The sequence below is a fragment of the Theropithecus gelada genome, chromosome 16 (assembly GCF_003255815.1).
Source record: "Theropithecus gelada isolate Dixy chromosome 16, Tgel_1.0, whole genome shotgun sequence".
NCBI lineage: Eukaryota > Metazoa > Chordata > Mammalia > Primates > Cercopithecidae > Theropithecus > Theropithecus gelada.
In genome coordinates, this window is record NC_037684.1 from 73,448,103 (window position 1) to 73,471,613 (window position 23,511).

Consider the following 23,511-nt stretch of genomic DNA (forward strand, 5'->3'; position numbering starts at 1 on the left):
TTAATTTTTTCGTAGAGATGGGGTCTCACAGGCTGGTCTCAAACTTCTGGCCTCAAGCAATTCTCCCACGTAGGCCTCCCAAAGTGCTGGGATCACAGACGTTGAGCCACCACACCTGGCTCAGTGTAGCCATTTAGAAGTCTAAAAAAGATGTGGGAAAATGTCTAAGGCATGTTTGAAAGTGAGAAGCAAATCACAGTATGTATGGTAAAATCCTTTATATTAAAATAAGTTCTTCCAAAACAAAAACATATGCAGGATACCTTTATTTTCTCAGTATTTGTTAACCAAATTTTTGCACTTAGAAAATTGCATGTCATGTTGTCATAAGTTGAAAAAAAGATCCATGAACGAATAGACTTCTAATAAAATCAGTCCTCCTTTTGACATCTCTACTTCTGTGTATATTCAAACCAGTGTCAATGTGTTTGTGGGTCACACTTAGCAATAATACATAGCAAACAAAATGCACATAGCTCACAGAGTAAAATTGTAAGTTTTGCTGGATCACTCATAAGTTGCTGATGAGAATTTGAAATGGTACAGACACTCTGGAAAACGGCAGTTTCTTTTTCTTTTTCTTTTTTTTTTTGAGACAGGGTCTCACTCTGTTGCCCAGGCTGGAGTACAGTGGCGTGATTACAACTCACTGCAGCCTCAGCCTCCTCAGGTTCAGGTGATCCTCCCACCTCAGTCTCCTGAGTAGCTGGGACTACAGGCATATACCACCACGCCTGGCTAATTTTTGTATTTTTGTAGAGACAGGGTTTCGCTATGTTTCGCAAGCTGGTCTCGAACTCCTGGACTCAAACGATCCACTCGTGTGGGCCTCCCAAAGTGCTGGGATTACAGGCGTGAGCTACTATGCCTGACCTAGGCAGTTTTTTTTGTTTGTTTTTTTAATTTATTTGTAGACGAGTCTCTCAGGCTGGAGTGCAGTGGCCCAATTTTGTCTCACTGCATCCTCCGCCTCCCGGGTTCAAGTGACTCTCCTGCCTCAGCCTCCTGAGTAGCTGGGATGACAGGTGCCTGCCATCATGCCAGGCTGATTTTTTATTTTTAGTAGAGATGGAGTTTCACCATGTTGGTCAGGCTGGTTTTGAACTCCTGACCTCAGGTGATCAGCCTGCCTCGGCCTCCCAAAGTGCTGGGATTACAGGCGTGAACTATCATGCTTGGCTGGTGGTTTCTTATGAGGTGAAACATGCAATTGCCATATGACCTAGCAGTTGCACTCTGCATTTTTCCTAAAGAAATGAAAACTTACCTTCCTGCAAAAACCTGTGCACAAATGTTCATGGCAGCTTAATATCAAAAAACTGGATGTTCTTCAGCAGGTGAATGAACTGGTTCATTCATACCATGGAATACCACTCAGCAATAAAAAGGAACAAACTGTTGCTACATGTAACCACTTGGATGAATATCAAGGGAATTTTGCTGTCAGACAAAAGCCAATCCCTAAAGGCTACATACAGTATGATTCCATTTGGATACTATTCTTGAAGTAGAGAAATTAGAGAAATGAAAAGATGAGTGTTTGCCAGATGTTAGAGACAGGGAGGTGAGAGGGGTAAGTAGGTGTAGTTATAAAAGTGCAACAGGAGGGATCCTTGTGATGTTGCAATTGTGTCTTGGCAGTGGATGCAGAAATCTCAATGTGATAAAACTACAAAGAACTAAAAACAGGAATGAGTACAGGTAAAACTGGGGAAATCTGAATAAGTTAGAGTGTTGTATCACTGTCAGTATCTTACAGTGATATTGTACAATAGCTTTGCAAGATGTTACCATGGGAGAAACTAAAGTGTACAAGGGATCTCCAGGTATTATTATTTTTTTAGAGATGGAGTTTCACTATGTTGCCCAGGCTGGTCTCGAACTCCTGGGCTCAAGTGATCCACCCGCCCCAGCCTCCCAAAGTACTGGGATTATAGGCATGAGCGACCACGCCTGGCCCTTTCAGTATTTTATCTTACAACTTCATGTGAATCTAGCATTATCTCATAGAATTTAATTAAAAGAGATTGTAAATCTCGCAGAAGATCAGAATTTCCTCAAGTTTGTGATGTTGACAAAGATGAACTAGTTGACATTGACAGTAAGACTGATGTGATGACATGACGTACTTCAAAAAAATGACTTGAGTATCAATGAATTAAGAAAAGCTCTTTTGACAAATTGATGAAACCCTCAGTCAGCTTTATAAGAATAACCATCTTTATGATCTTGCTATGAAAGCCAATTTAAAAAAAAATTTTTTCTTTTTCCTAACAATTAGCTTGTGGTTATAATTATAACTTAAATTTAGTTAAATATAAGATAAATGATTTTTTATTAAGTTTAGTTTTGGTTTTCAGGGTACAATCTCAAAGCTACTCTTTAACTTACTATGAATGAATAATGCTGAGTTCATAACATCTTTGTAGATATATCCACAATTTTCCCTCAGGATAAGTGCCTACAAGTGTAATTACTGAATTGAAAATCATGCAGTTTGCTAAGACTTTGCTATCTATTCCTGAATGCTCCACCAAAATGGTTTTGCCAGTTACATCCCCATGACCTGTTTTCCTGTGCCCTTGTTACTGCTTAATAATTTTTGAAAAAAATCTAATTTGACAGTAAAAATGCATTTTATGTTAATTTGCTTTTCTGGAATTTTTAATGAGGTTGAGTATAGTTTTTAATATTTTTATTGGCCCCTTTTCTTTGGAACTAGTATCATAAGTTTTTTTTCTTAAGAATTTACATGGTCTGGGCTGGGTGCAGTGGCTCACACCTGCAATCGTGGCACTTAGGGAGGCTGAGGCGGATGGATTGCCGAAGGTCAGGAGTTTGAGACCAGCCTGACCAACGTGGTGAAACCCTGTCTCTACTAGAAGTACAAAAACTAGCTGGGCGTGGTGGCAGTTGCCTGTAATCCCAGCTACTCAGGAGGCTGAGTCAAGAGAATCGCTTGAACCCGGGAGGTGGAGGTTGCATTGAGCTGAGATCGTGCCATTGCACTCCAGCCTAGGCAACAAGAGTAAAGAGTCTCAAAAAAAAAGAATTTGCATGATCTGAATTGCCATTAAAAGAGATATGAGAATTATTGAGTTACAAAGAACTTTTTAATAATTTAGGCAAGTTTTGGAGGATTGTACTTTGTTTAGAAACCAAAAGCATAGTATTTGTAGTTTTTTTTTTTTTTTTCTTTTTTTTTGAGACGGAGTCTCGCTCTGTCGCCCAGGCTGGAGTGCAGTGGCCGGATCTCAGCTCACTGCAAGCTCCACCTCCCGGGTTCACGCCATTCTCCTGCCTCAGCCTCCCGAGTAGCTGGGACTACAGGTGCCGCCACCTCGCCCGGCTAGTTTTTTGTATTTTTCAGTAGAGACGGGGTTTCACCGTGTTCGCCAGAATGGTCTCAATCTCCTGACCTCGTGATCCGCCCGTCTCGGCCTCCCAAAGTGCTGGGATTACAGGCTGGAGCCACCGCGCCTGGCATATTTGTAGTTTTTAAAATTTATTTTCGTTGGTAGGAAGTAAACTTTATTCAAGGTCTCTGGTACCAGTTATTGCTAAAAGTGATCGACTAATCTGTCAATCTGAAATTATTTATTGCTGAACTACTAATTCTTTTGCTTCTATCTTTTAGGCAGATCTTGTCTGGACTACCAGACTCAAGAGACCAAATCAAGCCTTTCTAAGACCCTTGAACAAGTCTTGCATGACACTGTTGTCCTCCCTTACTTCATTCAATTCATGGAACTTCGGCGAATGGAGCATTTGGTGAAATTTTGGTTAGAGGCTGAAAGTTTTCACTCAACAACTTGGTCGCGAATAAGAGCACACAGTCTAAACACAGTGAAGCAGAGCTCACTGGCTGAGCCTGTCTCTCCATCTAAAAAGCACGAAACTACAGCAGCTTTTTTAACTGATTCTCTTGACAAGAGATTGGAGGATTCCGGCTCAGCACAGTTGTTTATGACTCATTCAGAAGGAATTGACCTGAATAATAGAACTAACAGCACTCAGAATCACTTGCTGCTTTCCCAGGAATATGACAGTGCCCATTCTCTCCATCTTGAAAGGGCCAGAGCAGGAACTCATCAAGTTTCCATGGAAACCCAAGAATCTTCCTCTACACTTACAGTAGCCAGTAGAAATAGTCCTGCTTCTCCGCTAAAAGAATTGTCAGGAAAACTAATGAAAAGTGAGTATGTGATTTTCTTGTGTGTACGTGTGTGTCTCACTTTCTTTTTTTAATTTACAAAGCAGAACTTCAGATGAGGAATAAAATGATTGGAATCTTTTTTTTCCTCCTCTAACTACTTGTAAATTTGGGAGAATTTGGAGAGTGTAGTAGAGTCAGATCAGTGTATGGAAAAGGAGCAGGAGGGATATCTGGAGTGACTGGACCTTCTAAGAAGTGTGTTATCAGAATTAGTAAATGAAAAAGGGTCAAATGTCCTACTTTTTTCCTCCACTGATTTTGAAATCAAACCATTATCCACATAGCCTTATTTCCTCCCTCAGTCTTAATTTTATTAATATTTTACTGCACTTTGCAGATAAAATTTTTAAAAATTATTTTTAAAATGGCCAATAAGTGACATTTATTAAGTTCTGTGCTTAGGGCTGGGCGCAGTGGCTCAAGCCTGTAATCCCAGCACTTTGGGAGGCTGAGGCAGGTGGATCACAAGGTCAGCAGGAGATCAAGACCATCCTGGCTAACACGGTGAAACCCCATCTCTACTAAAAATACAAAAAAATTAGTCGGGCGTGGTGGCGGGCGCCTGTAGTCCCAGCTACTTGGGAGGCTGAGGCAGGAGAATGGCATGAACCCGGGAGGCGGAGCTTGCAGTGAGCTGAGATTGCGCCACTGCACTCCAGCCTGGGCAACAGCAAGACTGCGTCTCAAAAGAAAAAAAAAAGTTCTGTGCTTAGTGTATATTTGGATTTTATTTATTAGTCACAAGACCTCTATGCAGGTAGTAGGCATGATTATCTTATTTACACATGAGAAAACCAGGGCTTAGAAAGGTTAGGTAACTTCCCCTAGGTTGTACAGTAAATGTGGACCTAGAAGCATTTTGACAAGAGCACCTGTTTTTTTTCTTCTCTATTAGTTTAGAAATTCTATACTCTTAATTATTACCTGGGATTTTGATTAGACAGCCTTCATGTTCTTCTTTTTCATCTTAAGTGTTCTTTGTGTCTCAAAGGGCTAAGTGATTTCAGATTTTTAGTTCGCTCATTCTCAGTGAACTAAAATGAGGTCTAATCTACTACTGAATCAAGTTTTCAGTGTGTTATTTCCTCCCTCCCTCTCTCCCTCCTTCCTTCCCTCAACCAGGCTCCTGACGAGCTGGGATTACAGGCGCCCACCACTACACCTGGCTAATTTTTATATTTTAGTAGAGATGGGGTTTCACCATGTTGGTCAGGCTGGTCTTGAACTCCTGACCTCAAGTGATCCACCTGCCTCAGCCTCCCAAAGTGCTGGGATTATAGGTATGAGTCACCACACCTGGCCGCATGTTATTTTCATCACAAAGTTATTGTGTTTTTTTTGTTTGTTTTGTTTTTTTTTTTTTTGAGACGGAGTCTCGCTCTGTCGCCCAGGCTGGAGTGCAGCAGTGGCCGGATCTCAGCTCACTGCAAGCTCTGCCTCCCGGGTTCACGCCATTCTCCTGCCTCAGCCTCCCGAGTAGCTGGGACTACAGGCGTCCGCCACCTCGCCCGGCTAGTTTTTTGTATTTTTTTGGTAGAGACGGGGTTTCACCGTGTTAGCCAGGATGGTCTCGATCTCCTGACCTCGTGATCCACCCGTCTTGGCCTCCCAAAGTGCTGGGATTACAGGCTTGAGCCACCGCGCCCGGCCACAAAGTTATTGTAAACTGGGTGAAGTGGCACACACTTGTACTTCCAGCCACTCAGGAAGCTTAAGGTGAGAAGATTGCTTGAGCCCAGGAGTTTTGAGAACAGCCTGGGCAATAAGCAAGACCCCAGCTCAAACAAAGAAAAAAAGTTACTGAATTTTTTATTTCTATGGATCATTTTTTGTAGTTTCTTATTCCTTTCACACTTCATCCCACTTTTGATCCCATCTTTTATTTCTTTTTATTAAATGTGTATTTATTGTCTGATAATTCTACTGTCTACAGTTTTTGTGGACCTGATTCAGCATTTCTTTGTTTCCTCAGATTCAGACTCTTGGTGGCTTGTGATTTTAGTGATTTTTGGCTGTGAACATGTTTCTTGGACTTTTATCTGTGGGAATTCTCTATGTATTCTGTATAAATTAGGTTATTTCAGGTGTTTTGCATTCTCTTTTGCCATGCAGCTGGGGCCTGTGTCACTACCCTTCTGGTACCACTTAAAACTGAATTTTTGTCTTGGGTGCTCGTACTAATCCTATATGAGTGCAAGTTTGTACTTATTGCAGAAATATGATGGTTTTTGATTATGGGGTATTGTCCCAGGTAGGTGCTAGAGTGTTAATTAATATGCTTTCTGTTAATGTGTTGTCCCTGTAAAACCTTCCAAAATTCTGAATTCCAGACTACTACTGGCCCCAAATGTTTCAGATAAGAGAACTGCCTGTATTTGTTTCTGGCTCCCACTGTTTTCCTTACTTTAACACAAACTCATCTTTTTAAAAAACATTTTGAGGGAATTCAGTATTGGAAAACATTTCTAACCTGTTTCTGGAAATGGAAGTCCAAAGTCTGTTTCTGTAATTGTTTTTTGAGATGGAGTCTCACTTTGTTACCCAGGCTGGAGTGCAGTGGTGTACTCTCTACTCACTGCAACCTCCACCTCCTGGGTTCAAGCAATTCTCTTGCCTCAGCCCCCTGAGTAGCTGGGATTACAGGTGCCCACCTCCCTGCCTGGCTGATTTTTGTATTTTTAGAAGAGATGGGGTTTCGCCATGTTGGCCAGGCCAGTCTTGAACCCCTGACCTCATGATCTGCCCACCTCGACCTCCCAGAGTGCTGGGATTATGTGTCTGTAATTGTAACACATTTATTGTTTTTGGAAACTGTCTTTGCTTTGGTGGTAATTTTCAATAAAAATAGAAATAGCAGTGGAGTTATTAAAAGACCATTAGTTACATTTGGCCCTTTTTCATTATCTTCAAATGTTATATATAGTAAGTTTGACTTTTTTGAAACATATATTTGTATCAGTTTTAACACATAGATTCCTGTAACTGTCACCACTATAAGGGTAAAGAACAGTTAGTTCCTTCACCTTTCAAGTCAAACCCCACCTCTGTCCCAACACTTGGCAACCACTGATCTGTTCTCCATCTCAGTAGCTTGCCTTTTCTCTTTTTTTTCTTTTTATTTATTTATTTATTTATTTATTTGAGACAGCGTCTTGCTCTGTTGCCCAGGCTGGAGTGCAGTGAGGCAATCTCGGCTAACTGCAACCTCTGCCTCCTGGGTTCAAGCAATTCTCCTGCCTTAGCCTCCCTCATAGCTGGGATTATAGGCACGCACCATCATGCCCGGCTAATTTTTTTGTACTTTTAGTAGAAATGGGGTTTCACCCTGTTGGGCAGGCTGATCTCGAACTCTTGACCTCAAGTGATCCACCGGCCTTGGCCTCCCAAAGTGCTGGGATTACAGGCTTGAGCCACTGCGCTCGGTCAGGACTTTTTTTTTTTTTTTTAATTTACATTCAACTTGTCATTTTTTTCCTTGTATGGATTGTGCCTTCGGAGTCATACCTGATCAAGGGTCATGAAGATTTTCTCATATGTTTCCTTATAAAAGTATTGTGGTTGGCCAGGCGCGGTGGTTTATGCCTGTAATCCCAGCCCTTTGAGAGGCCCAGGCGGGCAGATTACAAGGTCAGGAGACCAAGACCATCCTGGCTAATGCGGTGAAACCCCGTCTCTACTAAAAACACAAAAATAAATAAATAAATTAGCTGGGCTTGGTGGCGGGCGCCTGTAGTCCCAGCTACTCGGGCGCCTGTAGTCCCAGCTACTCGGGAGGCTGAGGCAGGAGAATGGCGTGAACCCGGGAGGCGGAGCTTGCAGTGAGCTGAGATTGCGCCACTGCACTCCAGCCTGGGCGACAAAGCTAGACTCCATTTTGAAAAAAAAAAAGTATTATGGTTTCACACTTTACATTTAGATATATATCTTCTTTGAGTTAATGTTGTATAAGTGTGAGGGCTAGGCCAAGTTTTTTGTTTATTTTTACATATGGATGTCTAGTTGTTCTAATACCGTTTGTTGAAAAGACAACTTTGACTCCTTTGAATTGCCTTTGTATTTTAGCCATATTTGTCTAGGCCTGTTTTTGGTTTCTGTTTTATGTTTCAAGATGTGTGTGTCTATTCCTTCGTTAATACCACATGGTCTTAATTACTGTATAGTAAGTCTTGAAACTGGGTAATGGTGGCCTTATAAAATGAATTGGTAAGTTTTTATTTTTACTCTATTTCCATTTTCTAGAAGAGATCGTGTAGAATTGGTGTCATTTCTTCTTTAGATATTTGGTTGAATTGGGAAGTGATGCCATCTGGGCCTAGGGTTTTGTTTTTTGTGTGTGAGACAGTCTCACTCTGTCACTCAGGCTGGAGTGCAGTGGTGAGATCTTGGCTTACTGCAACCTCTGCCTCCTAGGTTCAAGTTACCCTCCCGCCTCAGCCTCCCAAGTACCTGGGATTACAAGCGTGTGCCACTATGCCCGACTAATTTTTGTATTTTCAGTGCAGACAGGGTTTCACCATGTTGACCAAGCTGGTCTTGAACTTGTGACCTCAAGTGATTCGCCTACCTTGGCCTCCCAAAGTGTTAGGATTATAGATGTGAGCCACGGTACCTGGCAGGGGCCTAGGGTTTTCTTTCTCAGAGTATTTTAAACTATGAATTCAGGTTATTTAATAGATATAGGAATATTTAAGTTATCTACTTCTTGAGTGAATTTTTACTGTACTTTATGGCCTTTGAGCAATTAATTATATTGAATTGTTGAATTTATGGGCATGTAATTATTTATAGCATTTTTGGTTTGTAGTGGTATCCCTCTTTTATTCCTGGTGTTGGCAATTGTGTCTTGTTTTTCTTTGTCAGATTGTATAGGGATTTATTAGTCTTTTCAAAAAACTAGCTTTTGTTTTCATTTTTCTGTTGTTTTTGTTTTCAATTTCATTGATTTTCTGCTCTTTATTATTTCTTTTCTCCTGCTTGCTTTGGGTTTACTCTTTTTTTTTTTCTCCCAAGTTACTTAAAGTAGAAACTTAGATTTCTGGTTTGAGACCTTTCTTTTCTAAGATAAGCATTTAATACTGTAAATTTCTTTATAACCACTGCTTTAGCTATACCCCCACAAATTCTGGTATTTTGAACTGAGCACAAATGAAATGTTCTAATTTCCCTTGAGGAGTCTTCTTTTACCCATGAATTATTTAGAAATATGTTATTTAGTTTGCAAGCAATTGGAGACTTTTTTCCTGTTATTTTTCTACCATTTATTTCTCATTTCACTATATTATGGTCAGAGAATATATTTTGAATGATTTCATTTATTAATTTTTAAAAATAACATTAAAAAAAATTTTAATGTGAATATACCACATACAGTGTGAAGAATGTACATTCTGTTTTTGAACAGTTTTCTATAAATGTCAAGTTGATTTAGTTGGTTAATGATGGTATTCAGTTTGTCTTTATACTTGCTGATATTTTGTATGCAATTATATTACTTTATTACTCAGAAGAGTGTTGAACTTTCCAACTACAATTGTTTTTCCAATTTTACTTTCAGCTCTATCTGGTTTTGCTTCACGTATTTTGAGGCTCTGTTGTTAGGTGTGTACATATTTAGGATCGTATCTTCTGGGTGAATTGCATGTTTTATCATTATGTAATTCCCTCTTTGTGGTAATTTTTCTTGTTCTGAGATCAGAAATATTTGTTGTCCAATTTATATAGACAATGCAGCTTTCATTTGATTAGTGCTTGCATGGCATATCTTTTTTCATTTTTTTCCTTTTGACCTACCTTTATAATTCTATTTAAAGGGGGCTTCTTGTAGGCAGCATATAGTTGAGTTGTGTTGTTTATTTATTTATTTTTTGAGACGGAGTTTTGCTCTTGTTGCCCAAGCTGGAGTGCAGTGGAGCAATCCTGGCTCACCGCAACCTCCACCTCCTGGGTTGAAGCGATTTTCCTCCCTCAGCCTCCCGAGTAGCTGGGATTACAGGCACGTGCACCACCCCTGGCTAATTTTTTGTATTTTTGGTAGAAACGGGTTTTCACCATGTTGGCCAGGCTGGTCTTGAACTCCTGACCTCAGGTGATCCACCTGCTTTGACCTCCCAAAGTGCTGGGATTACAGGCGTGAGCCACTGCACCCGGCCGAGTCATGTTATTTTTAATCTTTTCTCACAATATGGGGGTTTTGTTGGTAAATTAAATTATTTTAATATACATTTTAGTATAATTATTTACATTAAATGTAACTGTAACTGTTGCACTGGGAGTATTTATAATGTGTAAATATAATTATTGGTATTAATATAATTTAATTATATTACCCATAATAATATTAATGTCTTTGGATTTAGATTACCAGTTTAGTATATGTTTTATGTTTATTTTCTCTGTTTCCCCCTCCTTGATTTCCCCTTTTTTGCTTTCTTTTGCATTATTTGAATTTTTCCTTAAATTTATTTATTTTACTTACTTATTTATTTTTCTGAGTGATTCTCCTGCCACAGCTCCCAAGTAGCTGGGACTGCAGGCATGTGCCACTACACCCAGCTAATTTTTTTGTATTTTTAGTAGAGACAGGGTTTCACCATATTGGCCAGGCTGGTGTTGAACTCTTGACCTCAGGTGATCCACCTGCCTCGGCCTCCCAAAGTGCTGGGATTGCAGGCATAAGCCACCATGCCCTGCCTTTTTCCAGAATTTATATGTTGAGTTATTGATTGTATCTTTATATAGGCTTTTTAGTGGCTTCTCTAGGAATTACAATATACATATTTTTCACGGTGTACTCACATTTACTATTTTATAACTTCAAGTGGAATGTAGAAAACTTCACCACCATAAAAATAGAGCTAGGGATGAGGTTAAAAAAGAGAGAGAAAAGAAATATAATAAAAATACTTAATAATACCTTTTTTTTTTTTTTTTTTTGAGACGGAGTCTCTCGTTCTGTTACCAGGCTGGAGTGCAGTGGCGTGATCTTGGCTCACTGCAACCTCCACCCGCTGAGTTCAAGCAGTTCTGCCTCAGCCACCTGACTTGCTGGGATTACAGGTGTGCACCACCATGCCCAGCTAATTTTTATATTTTTAGTAGAGATGGAGTTTCACTATGTTGGCCAGTCTGGTCTCGATCTCTTGACCTCGTGATCTGCCCTCCTCAGCCTCCCAAAGTGCTGGGATTACAGGCGTGATCCACTGCGCCCGGCTAAGTCTTTAAATATTTTTTTTTTTTGACATTGCACTTTTTCTCTTTTCCTTCTAGGATTTTAGTAACCCAAATGTTAGTTTTGTTATTGTTTGGTAGGTTCTTTTGGCCTTATTTACTTCTTTAAATTCTTTTTTCCTGTTGTTCAACCTTGAAAATTTCTATTCATCTGTCTTCAAAGTCACTGGTTCTTTCCCCTGTCATTTCCATTCTGTTATTGAGTCTTTGTAGTGAATTTTAAATTTTGTTTATTATGTTTTTTAGTTCTAAAATTTCTTTTTTTGTGTATGTCTTTTACTTTCCTCTTGAAACTCTTATCATTTGTTTCAAGAGTGACTTTATTTCTTAGAGCATGGTTTTAGTAGCTACTTAAAATTTGTTTTATAATCCCACCATATGTGTCCTCTTGATTGTCTTTTCTCTTGTGAGATAATGGGATTTTCTGGTTCTTTGTATGACAATTAATTTTGATTTGTATCTTGGACAGTTTGACTTACGTTATATGATTCTGAATCTTATTTAAATCCTGTGGAAAATACTGAAGTTTTTGCTTTAACAAGCAGTTGACTTATTTAGGTTCAGGCCACAAATTCCAACCAGCATTCTGTAGGCTCTGGTTCCATCATCAGTTCAGTTTTGTATCTTATCGGCTTATATGCCTTTTTGTGTCCAGTCTGGGACCTGGCCAATGGGCAGGTCCCAAAGCCTTTGTATACTCTCAGAAGCAGGGCCATGCACACCCAGCTCACGAGTGGCCCCAGGAGTGCACATACAACTATACGTTTTCACGGGCTCCTTCTTTTCTATAATGTCCCTGACACTTTCTGCCTCCTGAGAACCTCCCTTTATCCCTTTCCTGTTGTCTGGCTAGAAAGTCAGGGCTTTAGATTCCCTATACTTCAGCACACTTCCTGTAGTTATGTCACCCTCTGTGGCCAAGACTTCTCTTCTTCCTCTTGGGACTGCAGTTTCTCTTGTCAGAAAGTAGGATTCTTGGAGCTGCTGTCATTGCTGCTATGGCTGCTCTGATACTGCCTGGGAGTCAAAGGAGAAAGGAACAAAACACAACCACCCAGGGGATTTCCTCCACTCTCTTTAATCCATGAGAACCCTCTTTCCTGTTCCTCAGACCAGAAATAGAGGGCCTCTCTTGGAACTTCTTTGTGCATCTAGTATGCAGTTACAGCTTTTGAGTCCAGGCCAGGAGGTGCTGGACAAACTTGTCAGGAGTATGGAGGTACTGCGAGTTCTGGTTACTTTTCTCAGCCTACCTGATTCCAAGTCCTTGGATACATTTGTCCACTGTTGTTAGTTGCATTCCATGGGAGAGACAGAAGAGTGTGCTTATTTCGTCTTGACCTACTTATTAGGATTTCAAATCAAATCAAAGGATGATATTCTCTATATTAATTTGCTGTTTTCCCTTTAGCAAGCACATTAGGAAGATAATACTTTAACACCACCTGTGGTGGTTTCTGTCATAATTGTTAATACTTACTTTTTTTTTTTTTGGAGACGGAGTCTCGCTCTGTCGCCCAGGCTGGAGTACAGTGATGCCATCTCGGCTAACTGCAAGCTCTGCCTCCCGGGTTCATGCCATTCTCCTGGCCTCAGCCTCCCAAGTAGCTGGGACTGCAGGCTCCTGCCACCACGCCCAGCAAATGTTTTTTAGCAGAGGTGGGGTTTCACAGTGTTAGCCAGGTTGGTCTCGATCTCCTGACCTCGTGATCCACCCATCTCGGCCTCCCAAAGTGCTGGGATTACAGGTGTGAGCCACCGCGCCCAGCCAATTATTAATACTTTCATTGTATTAAAACCTCTTGAACTCCAGAAGATAGCTTTATAGTAACATCTCTTATATTTGCATATAAAATTTGTCTGGAGCCTAGAAATTCTTACTCTCTCTTCTCCTGGTAGTTCTAGCTCCCGTTTTTCATAAAGAATGGATAATCTCTTTCTTGAATAAACCTTTTCATATTTGCATATATCACTACTCTTGGATGGCCTAGAATTTCTTGAATATGTCCTTGTTACTCCTTTTACCAATGAACAGATTTGTAATGGCCTACTACTTTTGTAACTGAAAATCAATACAAAGAACTCAAAATCAGTGTATAATTTCTTTTGACTAAATTCTTTAGGATACAGTGATGCTTTGTACTTGGTATTTGAATAGATACTAAGCTTAATTTTAGGGTCTTGCTTTATGCAGAGAGGTGGAAGTTAACAAAATAATTTCTTCTGTACTGACTTTGATAAATTTACTAATCTTGCATTTTGCCTAGAACACATACTCCTTCATAGCCCTTTACCTGACTGCCTGATGGTCTTTTAGGAATAGGCCTGCCCATCGTGTCTTGAGGTGGAGCCCCACTCCCATTGCTTATCTTCTCTGCTTTAAGCTGTCTTTCTGTCTTTATCTTCAGACATCTTCCCTCTGCCTAAGGAGAATTCCTGACCTCAAAATTTTTCATAAAGATATTGCTAACAATTTAAGATAACAGGAAAACGTGTGGTAATATATGTAGTAAATTCATTCTTTCAACAGGTCTTTGTGGTAAGTTCATTCTTTTAGCAAATGTTTATTAAGCACTTTTTTTATATGCCGAGACACCAGCGGTACAGTAATAAATGGAATAATCACAAGCTGAGCATTCAGCAAAATTTTTGTCCATTGCATGAATTTATAGTCTAAAGAATTTGTTACCTTCAATACTTTAATTGTTCTAACAGATTTATACTTCAAACTGTTACTTCATGTGCCCTGAAACTGTCATACCACGGCTTGACAAATCGGTGATCTAAAATATATCCATTTTGGGCCGGGCACAGTGGCTCATGCCTGCAACCCCCAGCACTTTGGGAGGCCGAGGCAGGCAGATCACTTGAGGTCAAGAGTTCCAGACCAGCCTGGCCAAAATGGCAAAACCTGGTCTCTACTAAAAATACAAAAAAATTAGCCAGTCATTGTGGTGCATGCCTGTAATTCCAGGTACTTCGGAGGCTAAGGCAGGAGAATTGCTTGAACCTGGGAGACGAGGTTGCAGTGAGTCGGGATCGCGCCACTGTACTTCAGCCTGGCTGACAGAGCGAGATTCTGTCTCAAAAAATAACATAGATCCATTCAAATAGATCATTCTAGTTATCTGACCTCACAGTTTCCTAAAAGGCACTTTAAAAAAAAAAAAAAAACAGGATATTTTAAGCAATTTCTCTATAGAGTATTGTAGGAATTGGGCTGGGCACAGTGGCTCATGCCTGTAATCCCAGCACTTTGGGAGGCCGAGGCGGGCGGATCACAAGGTCAGGAGATCGAGACCATCCTGGCTAACATGGTGAAACCCCGTCTCTACTAAAAGTACAAAAAAATTAGCCTGGTGTGGTGGCGGGCACCTGTAATCCCAGCTACTCGGGAGGCTGAGGCAGGAGAATGGCGTGACCCCAGGAGGCAGAGCTGACAGTGAGTCGAGATTGTGCCACTGCACTCCAGCCTGGGCAACAGAGCAAGACTCCATCTCAAAAAAAAAAAGAAAAAGAGTATTGTAGGAAGTGGACCCAAAGCATTTATTTTAATCTAGTGTTTATTGAGTTAATTTTTAAAACGTATTTTATTATTTTTTAAAATGTTTTAAAATGTTTTAATGTTCTTTTATTCTTAAACAAATGAAAACTTTCTGTATCTGAAAGAAGGATGTGACCTAGTTCTGTTTCTGAAATATAGTTAATGTGTTATTTAAGAGTATTAATACTTCTTCCAATGGTTTTAATCCCCAGAAAATAAATATGCATTAATATCTAGATAAATTCTTACTGCATTTATCTGGGATTGGCAGGTGTTTTTGACTAAATGGGAAAGCAAGCATTTACAAACAACCAGGTTCTGATTTTAAAGCTTTTGGGCAGACATTTTTTGCTTAGTAATTTGCTCATAATAGCCATACAATAAATATTTGTGGCCGGGCATGGGGGCTCACTCCTGAAATCCCTTCCCTTTGGGAGGCCAAGGTGGGCAGATCACTTGTGGCTAGGAGTTTGAGGCCAGCCTGGCCAACGTGATGAAACCCCGTCTCTACTAAAAATATAAAAATTAGCAAGTGTGTGTCGTCTCAGCTACTCGGGAGACAGAGGCAGGAATATTGAGATATCTGTGGTGTTATCTATTTCTGCTGATAATTGTTGATCCTCTTCAAATAGGACACAAACAAGATCAATTTTTTTTTACTCATAAATTGATGTGGATAGTCTGCTGCTGCCGACTTCATGTACCTTATCCCTCTTAAACCGCTGATTCCTTTGAGGCATTGTCCCCATAAACTTTTGGTAAAGCATCAATAATTTTATCATTCATCCACCCAAGCTTCACTGTAAATTTGATGTTTATTCTTCTATTTTAGCAGAATTCATGTTGCTCCAATAGGGGCTGTCTTCAAACTGGTGTTTTCTCCTTCTTAGTGCCTCAAAGTAGATCCTGTTCAGATATAACAGGTTAATATGAGTTTATTTTGGTGTAAAAGTACTTTGAAATTCATGCATAGTTTTTTCATCATATGCATTTTCCATAGCTTTGAACATCCCCATGTAACTCTCCTCTTCCACAAACCAAACAATGAAAAAGCACCTCCGTGATGGAAGTTCATTTTGCAATAGGAACTCACAGTGATCTAAGCCCTGCTATTCATGAATATAATTCATTTCTGGAGGCCGGGCGCAGTGGCTCATGCCTGTAATCCCAGCACTTTGGGAGACTGAGGCGGGTGAATCACGAGGTCAGGAGATCAAGACCATCCTGGCCAATATGGTGAAACCCCATCTCTACTAAAAGATACAAAAAATTAGCTGGGCCTGGTGGCGGGCACCTGTAGTCCCAGCTACTCAGGAGGCTGAGGCAGGAGAATGGCGTGAACCCGGGAGGCGGCGCTTACAGTGAGTCCAGATCGCGCCACTGCACTCCAGCCTGGGTGACAGAGCGAGACTCTGTCTCAAAAAAAAAAAAAAAAATTCATTACTGGGGTCTAAGTGGCTTTTTGATTTTTGAAGTTCTCTTCTCCCCTTGCAGGTATAGAACAAGATGCAGTGAATACTTTTACCAAATATATATCTCCAGATGCTGCTAAACCAATACCAATTACAGAAGCAATGAGAAATGACATCATAGGTAAGCAATGCTTGAAACTGTGGCAAGAAAAAAAAAAAACAAAAAAACAAAAAATGCACAGAACTGACAATTTTGGTTACTGACTAATTTTTTCTTAACATGGAATTTAACAGTTCCCTTCCTAATTTGTTTTCTGAGTATTTTTTATGTCAGATTATAGCTCACTTTAAAAGTTTCTCGGCTGCAGTTGGCGCCAGGGTTTTTGCCTGGGCCGGGAGGGCTGCGGTGTAGTGGGTGCTCTGGCCTGGCCACTGCTGAGCAGCCGGGCTGGCGGGCGGCTACGCACACTGGCACAGACCACCAGACGGACTGGCTGGCAGCCCCGCACCCGTGCACAAAGTGGGCGGGACAGAAACTTCTGGGGTTGGAAATCCAGTGAGGCTAAAGGCCAGTGCCAAAGTCTCCAGGCATCAGGGCTGCAGCCCAGGAGTCTCAAGACCAGCGGACAACTGGATGGCCAGACAGTTGTCTCAGTGGTGGCCTCTCTGTCTCAGAGCTTCATCCCACTCCTCAGTGGGCCTGACCTCCCGTCTACCTGCGTTAGCCAGAGCCATCACATGGCCCGTGACTTGCCATTTTTTGCCAGTTGATTGTGCCACACACAATGTCATTTCTGTGTCATTTGGCACAGCTGGAGGTGCAAGGAGGAGGGCAGCCTCATGTCCAGTCCCAGTTTCAAGTAACTTTATTCTTCTGAATAAAGACAATTTGCTAACTTTACCAAAAAAAAAAAAAAAGTTTTTCTTATATGTTGGACCCAAATTCTTAGACTTCGACCTAAATAACAATGACAGCAAGAACAATAAATAGTACACATTTATTGAACACTCACTGTGTCCCAGACAATATTCCAAGCACTTTCTGTGGATAAACTCTTTAACTTCTAAAGAACTTTGTGGGATAAATACAGTTATTTTATAGATGAAGAAACTGAAGCACAGAGAAGTTAAGTACTTTGTCCAAGGTAACAGGCTCAGACATGGCGGAGTCAGGGTTTGAAACTAGACCCTCACATACCTTAACTGCTGTGCTGTGGCAGTGTTTTTCATACTGTAGGTTGGGACCGACCTTCTCCTATGCCCTCATCCCCTACCAAAATAAACATATATATATATGTTAGTGTATATAGATATGTTAGTGTGTATATATATGTTAGTGTATATATATTTTAGTGTGTATATATATGTATATACACACTAGAATAAAAAAATTAAAGTGTCTCAGAGTAGTAAGGACAAACATCATTTCAGAAAAATGTTTTCATTATATATACATGTATGTATGTGTATGCTGATTCAACAAATATATTTCTGTATAAGTTATAGCAAAATAGTTTGAAAGCTTTTACTGTGTTTTATCAGGAAGACCTTAGGTGAACATATATTCACAGATAAAAGAGGTTTATTTATTCGTTCAATAAATATTACATTCTCATAAGTCCTAATATTATGTATTTTTATTTTTCAAAAAAGTTAGTATTTGTGATTTATGTAATAAAACTTGTTCTTGCACTTCTAGCAGGTCTGTCCCTATGTGGGGCTTCTTTAATCTTACTGTGGGTACTTTGCACTCACTCACTACTGGAGACAGCAAGACCCCTGTTAGTCTCAGCTGTGTTTCTTAAATTGGCCCACTGTACCTTCCAGTTAGCTATTGTGGGGTCCATCTCATGTTCCCTCCATTTTCCTTTTCTTTCTCCCAGACAGATACCTATAACAGCTATAACATAGGCCTGGTGGCTGTTGGTGGCTTATCCCTATCTGCTTGTATGTAAGGGGTGGTGTTTCACTGAGTTTTGCTGACAGATGTTGTCATGAGATTTGAGTTTTTCTGTGTTGTTGCTCTGTTTTTATGTGAGAATTTGCTGCTACCATTGTCGCTAGACCAGCTTTTCCTAGTAATACAACAGGGATGTTCTGACTGATTAGAGTTTGCCTGTTTGAAGAATTGGTTGGCTAGTGACTTTTTTGAGGGGAGTCTGTACCAGTTAATAGCCTCACTGGTGTGAGGATGAAAAGGAAAGAGTTTCAAGTCAAATAAAACACTTAAAAATGAAACCACACTGCAACTCTCTTTCTTTTACTTAAGCTTAATCAAATTAATGATGATGTAATCCCATGAAGGAGAAGTCTGCTTAAGGATCAAGTTGATAACATTTTGTGATCAAGGGATTTGAGAAAACCTCTATCCCAGTGTCTATCATTATATATTTTAGGATGTTAATTACCTGTATGGCTTTAGGCAAGTCATTTTTCCTCCTTGAGCCTCATTCTTAATCCTGGCCAAATTATTTGTCTCCTCTTGCTGCAGTTGTACTATTTGAATATAGCCGTCCTTCAAGTGAGTTTTATTCAAAGGAGCCTTCACTTCAGCACTTACTGTGTATCCAACTTGCATAGTCTTGTTTTAAATGTTATCCTTGGGTTTTTGGCTTTGCTCTCTAATTACTGTTTTTATGTGAGGATTTAGAGTGATCCAGAAGCTGTACTTCCACTACCTCCTTCATCTTCCACAAATCTTTAAAGTGGTAGAATTTTAAAAAACTTTGAAGGTACAGCTGACAGAATTTGCTAATGGTTTGGAAGTGAGTAGTATGAGAGGGAAAAAAAGGAATATAGCATGACTGCATTTTTTTTGTTTGTTTAAGCGATTCCCCTGCCTCAGCCTCCCAAGTAGCTGGGACTACAGGCTCTTGCCACCACCCCCAGCTAATTTTTTTTTTTTTTTTTGTATTTTAGTAGAAACGGAGTTTCACCGTGTTGGCCAGGATGGTCTCCATCTCCTGACCTCGTAATCCACCTACCTTGGCCTCCCAAAGTGCTGAGGTTACAGGCATGAGCCACCCCACCCGACTGCATGACTCCATTTTTTAAAAAACTGAATACCTGGAATTGTAGGGTTGTCATTTATAAGATGAAAAGACTGTAGGAGTAATGGCTTATGAGGAAAATCAGGAGTTTGGTTTTAGACATCCAAATGGTGAATGTCAAGTAGGTAATTGGACACCTACATTAGGATTTTATGGCAGTGGCCCGGGTTGGAGACACGTGTTTGGAAGTCATTAGCATATAGATGGATTTAGAGCTGCAAGACTAGATAACATTACCATAGGAGTAAGTGTAATGAGGGAAGATGAGGTCTAAGGACTGAGCCCTGACATTCTGTCAGATGGGGAAGAACTAGCAAAGGACACTTAGGCCCTCTTATGACAATGGTATATCAAGAAGTAGTTTTCTTCAGGAAGCCAAGTAAGAAAAATGTTTCTGGGAGGAAATGAAGCTGAGATAAGTAAGACGAATACTGGAATTGAATGGATTTGACAACCCATCGTACACTAGTTATCTTAATTACAGTGGGCCATTTTAAACGAAACTTAATTGGAGGAGTCTTAAGAGAGAATAGGAGGAGTGGAACCAGCGAGTATTGACAGCTCTTATGTGGCATGTTCCTCTAAAGTTGAGCTGGAAGGTGATGTTAATCAAGTGTGCACTGGGGGCAGTGGTGCACACCTGTAATTTCAGCACTTTGGCAGGCCAGGGAGGTTGGATCACTTGAGCCCAGGAGTTTGAGACTAGCCTGGGCAACATAGTGAAACCCCATCTCTACCAAAAAAAAATAATACTACAAAAATTTTTCAGGCATGGTGGTGCATACCTGTAGTCTCAGCTATTAGGAAGGCTGAGGTGGCAGGATCACTTGAGCCCCAGGAGGTCGTGGCTGCAGTGAGCCAAGATCATGCCACTGCACTTCAGCCTGGGTGACAGAGCCAGACCCTGTCTCAAAAAAAAAGGCGGGGGGGAGGGGGGCAATGGTTTTTAATTTTGTTTTTAAGGTAAGATGTATTATAAGCATATAAGGTGTGTTACAGCATACGAACAGGTATACATGTATAACATGCAGTCCACACAGCTGATAGGAATGAGGCAGTAGTGAAGGAGAAGTTGATGTAGGAGAGGGGACAGTTGTTACAGGAAAGAAGTCTGGAGGCAAAAGGGATGACTTCTAGTGCTCACATAAAATATTGCTTAGATGGGAGCAAGGACAGTTTATCTGGAGTCACAGGAAAGAATGCAGTACATGGGTAGAGATGCAGGTGAGTTGAAAGATGTGAGAGACGATGGAAATAATTTTCTGATTGCTTCTATATTCTCACTGAAGCAGGAAGCAAAGTTCTCAGCAAAGAGAACAGGAGAAAGAGGTGTTGAATATTTGAGAAAGGAGATGTACTGTAGAAAAAAACAAAACAAAACAAAACTCAGTTTCTCCTGAACTCTCACAAAACAGAACCTTTCCATGACCCTAGTTGTGTGGGGGTTTTCCCTGTCAACTATCAATTCTGCAGATGATTCTCCAGTGACCCCTCCCACTGGGTGTCCTCTAAGTCAGTTCAGTTCTCACACGATCTACCTGGAGATAGCATCAGATCCCACAGATTGAGGACTCTGTCCCACAAGACTGCCCCCACTTCAGATGCCAGTCTGAAGCCCAAGTTGTGGCCTGTGCTTCTGACCGGCCTTCTATAAATTGGAGTTCCCACAGTCCCCTCCTTGGGTTCAATAAATTTGCTAGAGCAGCTGTCAGAACTCAGGGAAATGCTTTACTTATATTTACCCATTTATTATAAAGGATATTACAAAGGATACAGATTGAACAGGCAGATGGAAGAGATGCATGGGCAAGGTATGGGAGAGGGGGCACAGCTTCCATGCCCTCTCCAGGTCATACCACCCTCCAAGAACCTCTACAGATTTAGCTATTCAGAAGCCCCCCTCCCCATTCTGTCCTTTTGGTTTTTTTGTGGAGACTTCATTATATAGGCATAATTGATCGTTGGCTATTGGTGATCAGCTCAACCTTTAGTCCCCTCCTTCTGGGAGGTTGGTGGGTAGGGCTGAAAGTCCCAACCCTGTAATTCTGCCTTGGTCTTTCTGGTGATTAGCCCTCATCCTAAAGCTCTTTAAAGGCCACCTGCCATTAGTCATCTCATTAGCACTCAAAAGAATCCAGTGATTTCATGAATTTTAGGAGCTGTATGCTAAGAAACTGGCTAAAAAGGCCAGTTGCAATGGCTCAGGCCTGTAATCCCAGCACTTTGGGAGGCTGAGGCAGGGGGATCGTTTGAGGCCATGAGATCAAAACCAGCCTAGTCAACATAGTGAGACCCCCCCTTACAAAATACTTAAAAATTGGCCAGGCGTGGTAGCGCTTGTCTGTAGTCCCAGCTACTCAGAAGGCTGAGGATCACTGAGCCTGGGAGTTCAAGGCAGCAGTGAGCCATGATCGTGCCACTGACTCCAGCTTGTCTCAGAAGAAAAGGGGGGGGAAAAAAACTGGGCAAAGAATAAATAACATATTTCACAATATCACAGATTTGTATTGTCTAGGAAAGTGAATGTGAACAAACCACGACACTAGTATGATCCCTGGGTTTCATGAAGGCCCCACTAAAGTCATGAACACAAAGTGAGACTAGGCATCGTGTTATATGGTTTTTCCAGCCATGTTTAACAGTTAGCCAAACAGCTTATTGTTTTGCTGCAGTTTATTTAGGCAGTTCCTTATTTTAGCACATTTCATGTTTTAAAATTTCTACCAATAACATTTTGATAAACTTTTTTACAGATGACTTCACAAATACATAATTTTTTAAGCTACAATCCTAGAAATAGAATTGCTCATTGAAAGGGTATGTTCGTTTTTAAAGCTATGCTAGAAACTGCCAAATTGCCTTCAGAAAAAGGTGTTTATATCCCCACTAACACTAGTGTCAGTTTTCCTGTGCCCTTGCTCAAGTATGCATATTATTAAAAACAATGTTGTACCAGTTTACTAGACAAAAGGTGCAGTGCCTCCTTATTCTGATCTGATTACTAGTGAGTATGTGTATCTTTTCACGTCGGTCATTTTATGTTTGTTCCTTTGTGGGTTGTCATGTCCTTTGCTCATTTTTCTTTTGGGACATTTCTTAGTAGTTTATAAGAGCTCTTGGTATTTTAATGATAGTAATCTTTTAACTGTCATGCATGCTGCAAATCTTTTTTCTGTTTGTTTGCCTTTGTATTTTGTTTTTGGAGTGTTTCAATGTCTAGGAAATAATTTTATGTTGTTAAATCTTTTGATTTCTGCTTTTGCGTATGTACTTCAAAAGACTTTCTCCTTCAAGGTCAAGTGTTACCTGTATTTTCTTTTAGTTCTATTTAAAACCTCTTAATTTACATGCCTATGCTGTTAACTCCCAAGTTCATTCACAAGTATGTATAGTTTGAATTTAGTGGCAATTTAATTATTTACGACTTCTTTTACAGCAAAGATTTGTGGAGAAGATGGACAGGTGGATCCCAACTGTTTCGTTTTGGCACAGTCCATAGTCTTTAGTGCAATGGAGCAAGAGTAAGTTAGTTCATATTTTCACATTGTGCATCCTAGGGAATTTGGGTTCATTGTTAGGAATGGGCTTCACTTAGCTAAAAACGAAGTATTTTTGAGGATTTAAATATTTTGGATATTTACAGGAACATATAAGGCATACTCTATCTTGATTAATAGTTTCTTTTAAATATAAATTATGTGAACTCTTAAAATTTTAATTTTCATTTTCAATGTTAGCATTTCCTAAGTTAAAATCATTTGTTTTTAGTTCTGAAATCATTTGGGGAGTGATTGAGGCTGTAGTGATTATGACTATTAGAATTGGTTTATTTATTGAAATAGTGCATGTCTTCAGATGGCTCTCCTAATTTGTTAGGCTTTAAGCTAAATCGATGCTATATAACTAAATCCACATAGATTTGTTGAAATGGCTCCAGAGGTTTTTTAGATTTATTACTGCTGTGTGCCCTTAAAAAAAAATCTGTTCATTCTTTCACTTAACATTTATCAAAAGAGTGCTCTGTGTAAGACATGGTTAGGCATAGTACCAGTCTTGAAGGAA

At 40.2% G+C, this 23,511-nt stretch overlaps 1 protein-coding gene across 2 annotated transcripts in view; it reads left to right on the forward strand.

Moving 5' to 3' along the window:
* The window catches only part of AKAP10 (A-kinase anchoring protein 10), a 77,785-nt gene that overhangs the window by 16,642 nt on the left and 37,632 nt on the right, over positions 1–23,511 (forward strand). For both annotated transcript variants that reach the window (XM_025363048.1, XM_025363049.1), the window contains exons 4-6: positions 3,638–4,195; positions 16,482–16,580; positions 22,886–22,970. In XM_025363048.1, the coding sequence (XP_025218833.1) occupies positions 3,638–4,195; positions 16,482–16,580; positions 22,886–22,970 (742 nt within the window). The remainder of the gene's footprint in view (positions 1–3,637; positions 4,196–16,481; positions 16,581–22,885; positions 22,971–23,511) is intronic.